The 16654-nt window shown below is 39.4% G+C and overlaps 1 protein-coding gene across 1 annotated transcript; it reads left to right on the top strand.

The window, feature by feature from the left end:
• The first annotated feature begins 233 nt into the window (after positions 1-233).
• trim8b (tripartite motif containing 8b) lies at positions 234-10228 on the top strand. The gene is made up of 6 exons (XM_067369771.1): positions 234-2002; positions 5990-6085; positions 6418-6651; positions 7671-7702; positions 7819-7934; positions 8092-10228. The coding sequence occupies exons 1-6, from the start codon at positions 1430-1432 to the stop codon at positions 8733-8735; spliced, it is 1695 nt and encodes a 564-aa protein (XP_067225872.1). The 5' UTR covers positions 234-1429; the 3' UTR covers positions 8736-10228.
• The last annotated feature ends 6426 nt before the right edge of the window (positions 10229-16654 follow it).

Below are 16654 nucleotides of genomic sequence, written 5' to 3'. Positions count from 1 at the left end.
TATTAATGAAAACTAAAATAATATATAAATAACACAAAAACAACACTGAATGATTCTTTTTAGTGAATTGATTCAAAAGATTCGCGTCACTCGGCTGAATCAATAATCTTCGCGTTATTCCCCGAAGTAGTTGCCCTTTTAATCAAAGCCCCGCCTATTTGCTCGAAGCACCTCCTTTTTGCATGTCAAAGCAGTGATGAGTCACGTGATTGGCGGAGTGGTCGTTGGGAGAGGAGGAGCGAGTGAGAAGCTGTGTGTGTATTGAAACTCTCTTTTCTGTCCTTGCATTCCAACCCTCATCAAAGCCTGGACGAGAGAAGAGCAAAAACCATAAATAATACCATGGTGAGATCGGCCCGTTTTGAGGATCGACCCATGGATGCACGTTCTCAGGAATCGGCCACGATAGGATTCGGAACCAGCGAAGAAACGCACGCCTGTAATCCACTTTTGATTTCTTTTCAGCACTAAAGAGGCTTGATGGGGGCCAAACAGAGACGTTTTCTTTTTCATTTTTAAAGAGGGACGCAAGATGGCAGATGACAGACTGCACTAGCGAGAACCACTCCGTTTCGCTTTACAATATGAAGGGCTGTCTGTTTATTTTTGGAGGTGTATCGGAATAAGACTTCATTTTTCTCGCCTGAAGAGATCAAAGTGAAGGCACTCGGCAGTCCAGTTTTCTCTAGACTTGGTTACATACCAGTGTATGTTCTCTCTATGTTCCTTTGTTATAATGAGGGCGAAGTCTAGTATGCGCGTAGTCTACACACATGTGTAAGAATTAACCGTTCAAATCGTTATTTTCTATGAAATTCAACTGTAAAACACGCTACGTGGATGAGCGATATGAATATTTTAATGTAAAGTGTAACGCACGTCTGTATGGAGATCTAGCAGAAACATTATAATCCTCTTTGGGAATAAAATCCATGTCAGTGTGATGCTATGTCAAAATAGCAGCGGAAAAAAACAACAAAAGCCTTGTCGTGAGAATTATAATTTACTTTCAAAAGCTTTTATTAGTCTCTCGCTCGAGGCTGTTCTCGAAAAACGGTGTCTTTACCTAGTAAACGAGAAGCTGTCAAGCTGGTCGTCAGCAGACTGTATTATTCATAGCCGTTATAGATAACTAGTGGGCGCAGGAATCAGAGCCACACATGTAGAATATGAACTAGTGTGTTGGCATTTAAAGTCACAAGACTGAAAAGTCCACTTTAGTGCACAATTTTCGAGACGCCTACAGTTGACACAAACGAATGAAGAAGTGGTGGGTGGTGTAATGATGTTGCCTTGAGCTCTCTCTAAGAGTATTCATACTCCCATTGGCACAAAGTTGAGGTTTGAGGGATAAAACAAGGTTCCTGTGGTTCCCACTCCACCCATTTCAGGTATAGGAACGCCGTTTTTTAAGTTGTGAGCATTAAAGATGGCCGAGAACTGGAAGAACTGTCTCGAAGAAGAGCTCATATGCCCAATTTGTTTGAACGTGTTCTCGGAGCCAGTTCAGCTCCCTTGTAAACACAACTTCTGCCGCATGTGTATCAATGAGGCCTGGTCTAAAGATGCAGGAATGGTTCGCTGTCCCGAATGCAACCATGCCTACAGCCAAAAACCAGCTCTGGAGAAGAACCACAAGCTGTCCAACATCGTGGAGAAGTTCAACGCGTTAAACGTCGAGAAGACGCCAGCAGTCTTGCACTGCATTCTGTGCCGGCGTGGTCCTCCGCTTCAAGCCCAGAAGGTTTGCCTCAGGTGCAACGCGCCCTGCTGCCATTCCCACGTACAGACCCATCTCCAACAACCCTCTTCCAATGCTGGACACTTACTGGTGGATGCCGAGGACGTGCGGGCCTGGAGCTGTCCACAGCATGACGAGTACAGGCTGTATCATTGTGAAACCGAGCATGTGGCCGTCTGCCAGTATTGCTGCTTCTCCAGATGTGCCACCAACCACGGCCATGCGGTGTGCGATATAGAAGTCAGGCGTAACGATATCAGAGTAAGTGGCCAGTACTTCTTCACATGCTATGTTTTTTTTTTTTTACTTCCAGCTAAAGGTTGTGGTTCACTTCTGGATTTGGTGGATGAGACGGTGAGGTTTATAGATGTAGTTGCTAACTATTCAGTCCCCTTCCCCCTTTTTTTTCCCCATTTGAATGATAAACAATTGGGTAGAGCTGCAAACAATACCGAAGCTCTCCTCTGGGCTTATCTTCCCAGCACAGGTGCATCCTTGCGTGGCGTTTTGGGGAGGGGGAGGACTGCGACTGGAGAATTTAATGATGAGTCTTATTTTCTGTGGCACAGATGAGGGAAAAGGCCAGATTTGGATTTAATTTACCCTTAACAACCCCTTGCATTTTCAAGGCACGCTGCAACAAAACAACCTGGATTTTCTTGTTTTAAACAATCAGCAATGCACAATGCTCTTTTTTTTTTAATGCTTTTATAGGCAATTCATGAACCTAAAACCAAATAAAATAGAGTGTCACAGCCAAACTGCTAAAATATTATTTTTTCTCATAAAACATACCTCTTTTGTTAGTAGTACTGGATGTGGCTGAGAGTTACATTTTATGCTTTTTTCCTTTACAGTAGCTTTGTTTATATGAAGTCAAGCAGTCCTCGCGTGCCTCTGATTTGATTCACGTGCTTGCTGTCAGCATAATTTCCATTTATGTTGATTCTATAAATCATATGCCATCAGTTATCCCAGGCATTTCTGTGACAGGACATGCCATCAATGACCAATCAATCTACAAAATGAACCCTTGTTGTTGTGTAGCCCAGGCTATTTGAAACTGAAACCATGCCTGTTTGGGATGTTTTGGGATTTCCAGAGTTCTTTTTCGCAGATAGCTTGTGTTTGTGAATCTTAAGTTTACCGCCTTTGATGGACACATTTGTCTTTCCACGTTCATCTGCTTCAAGGCAAAATGGCTCTGTCTGGGGCTGTAGCTCAGGGCAAGGTTGCTATTGCCTCGCTCACTCTGACCTTGGCGGAAGAGACGCTGGTTTGAAATGACAGTGATTTTGAGCACCCTACCCCCATTCCCCCTTGAGAGTGGTCCGTCCTGGATGGCAAGCCAGCACCGCTGCCATGAGGTATTAGGTTCCACCCTCCAGGCTTCTGCCGGCAGCCCGAGCTCATCAGTCACTACAATTAGGCCATGGTCTAAGATCCTAGAGCTTCAAAGACATTCTCTGTCTCCATGCGGTTTTCTGCTTCGTGACCTTACTTCTGTCTTGATTGTTGATGTAGATAAACACCAATTCAATCTGTAAAGGAGTAGATGGTGAACTTGTGTTTTCAGAAACCAATCGTATGCTGAGTGTTGGCCATTGACGCATTTCGCCAAATTCACTGTATTTCATGCAGTTGGAAGATTAAAAGGGTAGTTCATCCAAAATTAAAATTGTTGTAATTTATTCACCTGTCATTTAGTTTCCTTCAGTAGAACAAGAAGAAGATATTTAGAAGAACCTTTTTGTCTCTACAATAAAGGTCAAGGGAATCCAAAACAACATTGAACTCCATTGACTTTCATTGTATGGCCAAAAATGCATTAAAACATTTTTAGAATAACTTGTTTTGTGTTCCACAAAAAAAAAAGAAAAGAAAGTCAAACAGGTTTTCATACAGGACATGAAAGCAAGTAAATACGATTTTTATCTTTGGTGAACTATCCATTGAAATTACTGCACTAAGTGGCTGTATAGTGTGCAAATGGCTCCATAGTGCTTTTAATAAAGTAAAAACTTTTTATATGAGATAGATTTCCAGCCTTACTGAGATGAATATTGCACATCTTGCTGTAAATATGTGGTGTTTTTGGTAATGTAGAGAAGTTCGTGTAGTCTGTTTGAGTCTGTTTCTCAGCCAAATCCAATTCCTTGGATCCAAATCTTGGTAATGGATTTGCGCCACAAGAAAATCGGTTGATGCACAAGCGAGATACATGGAAACAAGTCCGTTTACCCAGTACCATGCGATTGTGGATCCAATTTGTCATACGCTCAACAAACAAAATCTGTTGAAAGGAAAAGGTTTGGCTGCGCGTATCATCGGCAGTGATTGATGTAGTTCATTTGGTACAGAGGGTACAGTCAGCTGTTATAAGCGTCTGTCAGACGGTGTGATTGAAGATCATTAGTTTACAGCGCATCCCTCTCTGGGTCTTGCGTTTGCCCTGTACTGCTGCATTCTGAAGACTGACATTGATTCTCTTTGTTTTTTTTACTCTTTGTAGCTGAGATGAATCAGAATTATATAAGAGTATTACTCTCAAGTATGAAGAGAAATACCAAATCTGACTTCTTTGCTTCTATGAAGAATACCTGTTTTGTTTAAGCTTTCATCCCGCATGTGAGGTTATTAAAATTTGACGTCACACTACTGAATTAGACATGCCCCCAAGTCAACTTTGGCAGCGCAAGCCCTGTTTTTCGCCTGTAAGCTTTTGAGCATAAGTGGCTTGATGTGGTTGAGGTTTGTCCTCTTTCTACAGGAAGCAGTTTTATCTGTGAGCTAGCCTGCATTCATTACGGAGCTTTGCTCCAAAATACACACACACAGGGTCAACACGATTTGTCTCTGCCTTGGACGCAGACAAAGACAAAATGGGGAAAGACGGTGTGAAATGAGCCTTCTTTCTTTCTCTTTGCTCTCCTCTATGCTGTCTTTCCTTCTCCTCCTCCTTTTTCCTCCCTCATATTCCCCTCTGAATATACAGATATGAAAAAAAGAGCTTTGTTGCCATGACAGCACCCCCACCTTCTTTTTGGTGACTGCCTCTTGCACGAGGCGTTTGTTTAATTAAAACTAATTTGGTTTGTTCCTTAGGTACCACTGAACTTCTGTCAGGCGTCGCAAGTCGTTTGTTGATTGTGCATTTTCCCCCTTTGTTTGCCATTGAATATGAAAGGAAAATAATTGAAATTCCACTTCAGCCACCAGTCCTTCTCTGCGGGGCCTTGACAATTGCATTCATTGAAAAGAAAGAAACAGGAAGTTAGAAAAGTTACATTTGTGCCATCACAACACAACCAATCTTTTTGTCTCAGTGCCACATTCTCATATTCTTTATGTGGTTTTTAAAAGAAACGATTTTAGAAAGAATATGCTAGTTATTATAAATACTAGATTGTTCATTTGTTATGTCATTGTCTAGCAATAGACAAGACTAAAATGATTTTCTACTATGAAGAATTCTTAGGTTATAGATCAAAATGAATTTATAATCAAGCATTAGTGATGTAGATCATTGATCTTTTCTTCTTTTATGAATGTTCTGCATATAGCTTGCATTCTAGCTAAATATTGAATATTCATGAATTTTACTGCTCATGTATAATTCAGCAACATTGTTAATATTGTGATTTTATTAAATTCACATTTTAAGTTTCCTTAAAAACATGTCATTACAGTAGTTTTGTGATTCTTGCTTTGTTGTTTACACAGTCCAATACAATATTTTTGTTCTGAAAGCCTTTAACATTTTCACCAAAGTGTCATTTCCACTCCACCTCAGGTCATGTGATGTTTTTCATAACAAATGATGGTGGTGGAAATTACATTTTTAAACCGAGGAATAAAATTGGATTGGGTAATTTCTTTGTTAGCATTTTATGTCCAAAATATACAAATAATGTTTATAGTTTTTGCATAATTGCATACAAATCGCATTGCAAATGCAGTGCATATTCTGTTCACAAGTGATATTTACCATGATGTTTTCTTTTTTATTTCATCTCAAGTTTAATCTTCACTGACAATATTCTTTGAAAGCTAGGAGCAGTTTATAATTATTTCACTCTTTGTTTGTTTTTTAAATGTAACTATTTATGTATGTATAATGAATTACAGTAGGTTATCAGGTTATTCTTATTTCAGTGTTGCCAGATATTCTGATTAAGTCAAGTTTAGCTAAACATATCTTAGAATAAAAAAACAGTATTGACCTAATCATTTCTTTTTGTATTTCAGCAAATGCTGATTAAACAGCAGGATCGGATCGAGGACCGTGTTCAGGACATAGAAGAGCAACTCTACAAATTAGAATCTGACAAATGTCTCATGGAAGTAAGTGTGAAATGTTCAAGCATTGATGAGCTAAATCACATTATTATTAGCAGAACAACTGCATCCTTTGCTCTGCAAGCTTTGAAACTAAACACTACAGCTTTTTAATACAAGACACTCCTCCTATTACTGTGATTAATGACCACATTAGTACATTCGTACAGGTTTGTGATAAAGGTTATGCCTGGTTCTTGTACCATTACAAATCTAGTTCCTCAGTGGCTCTTCCTAATCATCCACATCAGATGCAGTCTCTGCATAACCCCCATTGTTAAGACACCGCAGGACTTGCATAATAATTTATGTTTTTGTGCTGATCTGTGGAACCTCAGGACAAAGTGCAGCACCTGAAGGAGGAGGTGCAGCTGCAGTATCAGAAAATGCAGCAGCTCCTGGAGGAAGATCTGGGGAAGACCCTGGAGGTTCTGGATAAGGCCCATTCCAAGTTCTGCCAGGAGAACTCGGCGCAGGCCCTGCAGCTTCACCAGAAACAGCAAGAGGCAAAGAAACTGCTCAGCTCCATTCAGATGGTTTTCGATAAGGCAGAGGAAATCGGTTTTATGAAGGTGACCCGACTTTTATTGCCATTGTCAATACCACATAGCCTGTGTTTGTTATAAATGGTGACATTTAGCAGTTTTAAAATGCCTTTGCCTTTATCATGGCGAGGATGATGAAGGGTTTTTTTTTTCTGCCAGGCTGCTATTGGTGGACTCAGATTTATAACAAACTATAACAGTGCAATAGTATACAAAGATGCCAGGAAATTGTTATTTTTAGCCCAATGCAGAATAGGCATAATTCACCTCTCTGGAATCCAGGAAATATAAAAAGATTAAAAAAAATAAAAAAATCAGATTCAGCTATTTGTTATTCTTGAGGTAAACAATGTCATTTTAGAGGTATTCATCAAATGTTAAGCACGGGGGTGAACAAAAATGGTTAGCATAATTACTGTTTTTATAGGGAAAATCAAGAAATGTATAGATTTGGCCATTTTCTCAAAGGAAAACACTGTATAAAAAGTTTGCTGCAGACATGCAAGTTCCACATGCACCTCTTATCATCTTATCCTTGAATCGCTTGTATTCACTGCAGTCTTATTTTAGCTTCTTACATTCCGTTGACTGGCAAAAAATCAGTTATGGAATTTTTTTAGCTTTATTTTGAGTGCCAAAACCCACACAATAACTTTGTTGTGCAAAAACCCACACACAACATTGGTGGGGCCAGTTTGCTGTCTGCATCTTTTATTTATCAATATTTGTATATACCACTATAAAGCTATATACCACCATAATATAATATTAATATATTATTTGCATCTTGTCTTGTTACTTTTACTTTTACTTTTATAATGACTTTTTTTTTTTTTTTTTTTAGCCTTTTATCTTTTTATCAGTAGAGACAATGAGAATGGAGAAATACATTCCAGGCTTGTTCTTTGACATTTACATAGTTGCATAGTTTTTTTCCCCTACCAGTTTTATATATATATATTTATATTTACATTATACCAGTTATATACCATTTTATACTAATACACAATTTTATATACTGATATACAATTTCTTTTTTTCTTTAGAACACAAAATCTGTGAAAATACTAATGGACAGGTGAGTCACTGCTGAGTTTTCATACATGAATCATTATCATAAGTTTCATTAGTCATCATTCCTGTCCTGCTATTGTGTGGCATGTAAACATTAACTTGCGTGGTTTTGGACTCTAGGTCTCAGTCGTATGTGGGCATCACATTGTCACCGTACAAAGTGGGCAGCCTCAACTCCAAACTCTTTCTGTCTGAAATCTCTAAAAGAGAGAAGAACCTCTGCAAGATGCTGGAAGGTATTCCTGAAAAAAATTGCACATATTGAAGTGTTAATTATATAAAACCTTCTGATGTTGTATTCTTTTTATTTTATTTTATTTTATTTTTTTTTAATAATTAACCATTTCCATAATTATTTTTTAATACTTGTATCTCATTCCCTCTCATTTTCAGCTCCGTTCAGTGCTCCCGCAAACTTTTTCCAGAGTATCCCGGCGTATCTGTGCGAGAAGCGCAGGCACTCCGTGGCGTTCCCCGAAGGTAGCGGGAGCAGCCGAGCGGGCGCTAGCTTCATGGACTCTTCCTCCTCATCAGGCCCTGCAGCTGCCAAGCAGCCGTGCCTGAGTCTCACTCAGGGCTCTGCCCCAGGCGAAGGTCAGTCCTCCCAGCAAGCTCTGGGGCCGTGTGGCTCCACCCAGCATGTAGGAAGCAGCAGCTCAGCCTCCGGCTCTCAACCCCTACCACACTCAGCCTCGGTATTCCCGCACTCCCATTACCCAAACGGCAGCGCCTCCCAGCTGCCCCAGTATGGTGCGCGGAAGATCCTGATGTGCACGGTCGATAACTGTTACTGCTCAGGGGTGCCCTCCGTGTCCAACCACCGTGGACATCCACCCTACCCTCGCTCCAGCTCCTTCCCCTGGCCGGTGAGCTCACAGGAATACTCCCATGCCCCTCTGCCCTCGGCCCCGGCCATGTCCCAGTCTCTCCAGAGCCTGTCCATGCGCGACTGGATCGACGCCTCTCAGTCGCACAGGCACACTGACTTCTACAGCCTCTATGGCCAGTCTTCCACCAAGCATTACGTCACCAGTTAACCCCTGCTCCAGTGACTGCTGCCAGTCACCAGTTGGGGCGTCTTTTTCCGCTGAGAGATGTCTTAAAGAGATGCATGTGGGGCATTTTTGTACACAGATCTTATCAATCATTTAGAATGAACTGCTGAAGTCCGAGAGCAGTGAAAAAGAAAGTTAATATCACAAAGTCAAGCATAGCTTTGCACATTATTTAGGCACTAATGGTGTTGTGATTATGTACCATGAACGCAAGTTAATCTTCTAAAAATAACACTCACTGTTGGCAAGAAATAACGGAGGACGCTGTCGTATGTTGAATCATCAATAATGTTGCACTTTCTTTGTAAGATCCAAATTTTCGCAATTACCGTTGACTCATCGGGCGAAACGATGGAAGTCAGCAGTAAAACCATTAAGTCAGCTCTTAATGAAACTTAAGGCAATTTACTGTTGAGAGAATTGTAGCCCACAAAGTTTTATTAACTTCACATGGTTGTCGTTTGTTAGAACACCCATGTGCAAAAACTCTGTATAGTTTTCCCAGCCTTCCATATTTCAGCTTTCATTTTGTTTAAATTGGAGTTTGTGGTCTTTTTATACATCACAAATAGCACAAGCACGTTAACTCTGAATTTAACAGTTTCTAACAGAACCGGAAACTGGAACAGCACAGCATTGTCATCGCCGCCATTGTTCATTTGGCTTGACCTTCCCTACTGAATGCAGCTTTTAATGGAAATGCCCTTCACCTTGGTTCGCAGTCCTCTCCTTAGGCTAACCGAGAATGCGCCTCCACCCACAGCCTTCAGTCTGGTCCCCGTCTTTCTCTCTCACGCCCTTCAAAGCCACAGAAACGCTCCCCTTTACATCCTGTATGTTAAACGCAGGATGCACTGGTTTCACATTCTTTCGTTTACCCGTGGCCTCTCATTATATCTGACTCAACGGTGGCTTTAGCGCGAACGTGTCAGCCGAAGACGAAATGGCCTGTGTTCAGAGGGTCATGGTGCACTTGATGCCTCTGCATTTACTGTCAATGCTGTAATTGTTCTTCCTTGTGTTTCATGCCATTTCCGGCTCCAAGCAACGGAGCCTCTGGCTTCCTGTTTGTTACTGAGTGCATGTGGAAAAGAGTTTATGAGCACTCGTAGAAAAATAATAAAACTGCTAGCAGTTAAAAAATGACTTTTGAAACAGGGAATGAAGTTTTTGGTTTGTTTTAATTTTTCTTTTATTTTATTTTCCTTTTTTTTAGAACTACTTAAGTGAAACATTGACCAATGAACGTTACGAAACTAACCGAATACTTGGGATAAAATGGAGGGATTTTTCTGTTGTAAATATTTTGTGAAATGAAAAAGACAGACTTGTAATTTGGAAAGAACCTTGTTCAAATAAATGCTAATTTCAAGTTTAAGAGTTCTTTTTTTTCTGTAGTTTCTTTTTTCTTAGGCTGTATCATGAATCTTAAAGGGGTGGTTGATTATGATCACTTTTTGAACTTTAGTTAGTGTAATGTTGCTGTTTGAGCATAAACAATATCTGCAAAGTTATGACGCTCAAAGTTCAATGGAAAGGGAGATATTTTCTTTTACAGAAATCGATTTTTAAGGACTACAACAAACGGCTGGTACTGACCCGGGTTGTTGACATCACAAACCATAAAATTTACATAAACCCCGCCCCTGAGAACACACAGCAAAGGGGGTGAGGCCATGTTGGGCTACTTTAGAGAAGAGAAAGAGTTGTTGTAGTAGAGTGTTGTTGACATGCTGTCATTTTACGCCGGACTGCTTCACAAACGAGGGTCAATTCAACACTGGATTTACACAAAAGATTAACATTACGCCACATGCTAGTCTATGAGTTGAATCAACTCCACAGAAACTACATATATTTCTCCACTAACCATTCAGAAACGTCCAGTTTCATTCAAAAAGTTGTAACTTCTCTCCATCAGCGTCCAACTCCAGTTTGAACAATGTAAGGCTGAACACCTTTACTGACAATCATCATTTTGGCTGCGTTAGATTCTCCAGCTTTGTTGTTGTTGTTGAGCAACCGAAGCCTGAGCTGTTAAAGCTCCACCCTTTTCTGGAAAGGGGGCCAGGAGCAGCAGCTCATTAGCATTTGAGGGGACACACACAAATGGCGTGTTTTTGCTCACACCCAAATAGGGGCAATTTTGACAAGCTATAATAAATGATTTGTGGGGTATTTTGAGCTGAAACTTCACAGACACATTCTGAGGACACCAGAGACTTATATTACATCTTGTAAAAGGGGCATTATAGGTCCCCTTTAACCTTAAGTTCTTCATGCAGACTTAAAATAGACCACACTGCAAACATCACTATGGTAACACTTAAATTTAACACTTAATTTGTGTCTTTGTAAACCAAATCATACACGTGAAAGCTTTCAGCCTAGACCAGACTTAAGAAATGTGCAGATGTGAATGATTGAATGAATGAATGAATTTGAGAAACATGCACTGGTTTTTTTTTTTTTTTTAATTATTATTATTTGTCAAGCCATTTCAATGCACAGAGGTTGTGGTGAAAAAAAAAATATATATATATATATATATATATATATATATATATATACAAATATATATCTGAAACCAACAAAACAAAACGAAAGCGGAAACACGCAAATGAACAGTCAAAATACCCTTTCCCACAGTTTACTGATTACTAGACAAGAAATTTAGGTCAACAGTGGTTAGATTCTCTTTGTTTTTTCTCTCAACTGACAGTGACCCACTCAGTCTTGATATGAGTAAAGCACTTCCATAAGAGCCTTTTAAATGTATTTTTCTAATGTTTTTGCTACTGCTTTGAATGTAAATGTGAGGTTTTGTACAGATGCTTTAGCATAATACAGACACTGCCACCTGTTTATAATGGCGTGTGAAAAATTGGAAGCAAATAGTGAAAAACATGGGTGTGATCTGCATATGCTGACATTTGCTGTTTCTGCTAAGCCAATGGAAATAATTAATGTATATCTTGCAACTGACAAAAATGAAGGCCTGTTGTTCAATTTGGGTTTTTGTTTGTGTGTGTATAAGAACCAAAGGTTTATTAATAATCTGCGTGACTAAAGCCGAGCGATCTGAATTGGATGCCTGCCTCTCACATGTGGCTACATGTGGAACAAGGTGCTCAGCGTATGTGTATATCTGCAAGAACTAGTCTTGGGTGATGTTTGTTTAACCTGAGAGTGAGCAGGGTTTCTTCTCCCCCTCCTCGGGTTTTCTTTCTTGAAAGAATGTCAGATGCCTGACTCCAAATAGCAGCTCAGCATTTTTAGTGCATCACAAGGCAAACAAAAAAGAAAGGCAGATATATTTGTAGGCTGAAGCACAGAATAGACCAACAAAAAAGGAATGAGAAAACATCTGGCTTCTCTGAAAGCTCCACAATTTTTCAGTGCACTGCACAAAAACAGTCTCTGTATGGCTAATTTCCTCATTGGAAAAGACTGTAGATGGCTGTGTTTGCTACTAGCAAAGACCAAAGCAGTCACACCGATGCAGAACTTCTCAAATGAATGCAAGGTGAGATAAAGGCCAATGCCTGAGTGTTAATGCGATAGCATGAGTCACGGCTTGATCAGTTTAGGAGAGTAATTAGCAAAAAGTAGCCCTAATTTAGTTGCATAATTAGTAGCATGACAGTAGTAAAGCTGTTTAAAAAAAAATATTTGTTCAGTAATAAAATACTTTTTTTCCAAACAATAGCAGTGTTGCTATTAGGAAAAGTAATAGTAAAAGTTGTCAGGTATTTGTATCACTAAGCTAACAGGCTAAGTGATAAGCAATATAGTTGTCACAAATGACATAAACTACGCAATATGTGCTCTTCTGTAGTGTGCAAAGTCCCTTCGAGCATGAATTTAAAATATTCTAACTGTCCCCCCAGAGTGAGTTTTTTTTAAGGCGATCGTTATTTTAGAACGTTCGCCTTTAATTTTTCCATAGCGACGCGTCTTGCTTGTCACGAGCGCTGAACGCAGCCACAATAACACTGTTTGACAGATGGATCGCTATTATTTTGTTTTTCCTTGTTTATTTAAAATATTCACAAACTTGTTTACCATGTCATCAACTATCTGATATTCCGATCCTCAAATATGTGTAAGTGCGTGTGTTTTGTCGTTTAAAAGCCTTTAAAAGCGTCATCATTCCCCACACTCGCGCTCAATCTTCTATTTCGCTCGCGCGAACACTTTTGATTTTTGTCAGTCGTGGGGCGGGACTTTACTTATTTCAGTGTAAGCTCAAATGTCATTGGTCAATTCAGTTTTTCCAGAAGTCTGATTTGATTGGACGCCTGTTGTAAAACGATTAGACATGGCTTCATCAATGGACCAGATGCAAGTGAGTTAAACTTTATTTATTAACTGATTGATTGCATTATTATTATAATATGGCCTTACTAGATACATTAACTCGATTTATTATTATTTTTATGGAGATGTAGCTGCTGGGGAAATAAGAGAACACATAGCCTAGTTATATTTGCTGTAGTTCACCGCTACATTACCACTATACTTCCACTAAACAGTATCTGTTTACCCAGCCAAAATTATGTCAGTTCTGAGAACTACAGAAATGTCAAAAGTGTCCATTAAATAGTTGTAACTATGATTCTAAATCCAGAATTGCTTCATGTGGCTTTGGATGAAAGATACATATCAACAAGAGTTGTTGTGTAAGCTTTTTGTTATCATTCTTTGTCAGTTTAATATATTATCAGGTTAATATATTTTCCATTAAATACAGTATAAAATGGTTTCAGCATTTCACTATGTTGAAAGGTTGCAGCTAAAGTTAAGATACAGTACACAGTATGAATGATCATACCCCCCGAAACCCAATTTAGAAATCTTTATATCTAAGACATATTTAGTTTTTTTGTTGTTGTTTTTGTATACTATCATGGGTAAACAGACTGTTTAGTGGAAGTATAATGATAATGTAGCAGTGAACTACTATGTTCTCATTTTTCCCCAGCAGCTACAGCTCCATAGAAAAAATAATAAATCAAGTTAATATAGTATCTAATAAGGACATATAATAATAATAATAATGCAATCAATCAGTCAATAAATAAAGTTTAACTCACTTGCATAATAATAGTAAATACTATAGTGTTTTGGACCATACTATAGTAAAGTGTAGTATACACATTATACTATTTACAACACTTTGTTAATGAATGTTTCAGTATACAGTGTATTAACTATGATGAACTGATAAACTGTAATAAATACTGTATAGGCTACTTTAGTTTTTACTACAGTAAACTCTAGTGTATATTGTAGTAATATACCCTATAGATGTAGAAAATTACAGTATTTGAGTAAAGTCAATTTGTTTATATTACCCTCAACAACTATAGAATTACCACAGCAAATTAAAGTACTTTACTTTAGTATGGTTCAAAAACACTATAGTATTTACTATAAATTACTATAGTATTTTATCATCTGGTCCAAGCCATGTCTAATCGTTTTACAACAGGCATCCAATCACAACAGACTTCCGAAAAACTGAATTGACCAATGACATTTGAGCTTACACTGAAATAAGTAAAGTCCCGCCTCACGACTGACAAAAATCAAAAGTGTTCGCGCGAGCGAAATAGAAGATTGAGCGCGAGTGTGGGGAATGATGACGCGCGTGCTGCGAGTCTTGTCCGAGCACGCGAGGGCTTGATCTGCGCGCAGAGGAGATGTCATGCGCGCGCGCGGGTTTAAAATGAGCTCGCGGTCTCCTGTTTCCTCGCGTGCAGATCTGTTTTCCTCTCGCGGAAGTGATTTACTGCGCGCGCAAGTTGTGCGCTCGGTCATTAATGGCATTAAAATGCCGCCATACGTACCGCTCAAAGGGTTAAGACAAATCATTTCACTCGGCACCATCTTTGAAACACCTCTCGGGCATAGAGTGCCCCAGGGATGACGCGTTTTTGTAGGCAAAACCCGGAAGCGAGTTAGCATTTTAGGAGTTCCGGTTCCAACGCCGTCAAGTCTATGGGTTTTTTGAATGGGTTTTTGCTAAATCGCCTGAAATAAGGTCTGTGGTTAACAAAGCCTCTAAATACTTTCACGTTTTGATCTATGACATAAAACACACCAGTTATATCCCACTTGTGAGTTTTTAAACTTTTACTGTGTCTTAAAATCGGCGGTTGCTAACAAATTGCTAAAAGGGTCTACTTCCTTTGGCGGGGACTTTAGACGTCATCATTAAAAACGGGACATTTGGACAGCATTTCTCATGAAAAAGTGGAAAAGTATTCATAACAGCACAGATCATAATCAGCGAGCATGTTTTTAAATAGAGTTGTTTTTTAAATACAGTTTGAGGAAGCTTGGTGGTGACGACGTTGATCCGCGACCATGGTGTGCTGTAGTCCGTTTATAGCCTACTGTTAGCCTTTTATATCTGACGACTTTATTTAGGCTTCAAAATCTATAAATGTTGTGTTAACTTGTAAAGATTATCTTGATAGAAAAAACGTGTAAGTGTCATAACCCTTTGTTAAACACAGAGCTTATTTTCTACGATTTTCCAAAAGTCTATTGGAAAAATGCATAGGCTTTCGATCGAAGGAACCCGTGCGCCGCTAACTTCCGGGTTGGCCTACAAAAACGCGTCATCCCTGGGGCACTCTATTCAAGTGCATCTCTTATCTCTTTGAATGGGGGAAACATCAAATTCTCCAAAACTGTTTGCCAAGCTTTCGATTAAATTTCATATTTGAAATAGCCAAAGAAATCCGACAACAGCTGTCTCATAAATTTTGTTTCTAAACGCTCAAATCATGACTAAAAACTGTGTTTTTCAGGCTGGATCAATCTAATGCGGATACGCAGTCCTAAATGCACGTCTCTTGTGCCTCATTTCGGAGGCGCTCGTCTGACTGTTTCTCGAGCAACCGGAGCTTCTAACGGCCGCTGCAATGACTATACTAATCGTGATGGCTCTTATTTAGAAGGCGGGACTTATTCCGCCATATTGCACGTTGCACTTTCTCCCATTCAAAACAATACAAGTGACGCATCTTAAAACAAACAAACAAACAAAAAAACAAGTGACGCGTCTTGTGTTATTCTATAGTCTTTGATAGCATGTGAGTTTATAAGGTTATCTGGATGTCATCCAGCATCACAGTCTGAAGGCCATAAATTTACATTAAGCGTCCAACATTCCACACTTCGTTTTTGTCTTGGCTAATTAACTGCATAATCCAGATTTTATTTTTTAATTTTCCACTGTGAACACACTACTCACGCTACGCAAAATGGTATAGAATGGTGCATAAGTACGTAAATTGGGACGCACCTATTAGGTTAGCATAGCTAGCATGCAGGCTGTTCGGCTAGTGGTTAATGTAGTCTGAAAAAAGTCTATATGTAGTTGTGATTTTAGCAAATTACATGTTTAATTTGACCAATTTGTATGATTGATGACTATTTAAATGTGTTAACTGCATATTTACATAGTTAAGATATGCATAAAGCAATGTTGTTAATATAATGTTGTATAGCTTCCGTGTAGTTAGCTTCTTTTTTTAGTAGCCTAGCTTGTAGCGTAGTTATTTTTCAAATGGTTAGCTTGACCGAACTTTCTTGTATTTTAAAGGTGCTCTAAGCGATCCTGGGTGGAGGAACTTCCTGTTGACGTTCGAAGCGTTGTCAAACAAAACAGAGGCTAGCTAGACCCTCCCTCCTCCTCCCCCTCCCCTCCGTGCATCCTGAAACAGTCAAGAACGCGCATTTAAAATCATTCTTGTCGGTTATTGGTTGGAGCATGTTTATTATGATTCGTGGTCCAGGCTGCACCAGTTTGTTTTTATTGCCGTTTTTTGGAGCTTGTGGCGACTACAGAGACCGCGTTTTTTTACAGTGTGTTCAGGGGACAGACA

Source organism: Chanodichthys erythropterus, chromosome 19 (assembly GCF_024489055.1).
Source record: "Chanodichthys erythropterus isolate Z2021 chromosome 19, ASM2448905v1, whole genome shotgun sequence".
NCBI lineage: Eukaryota > Metazoa > Chordata > Actinopteri > Cypriniformes > Xenocyprididae > Chanodichthys > Chanodichthys erythropterus.
The sequence above is the reverse complement of the archived record's forward strand: the minus strand, read 5'-3'. Positions and strand labels throughout refer to the sequence as shown.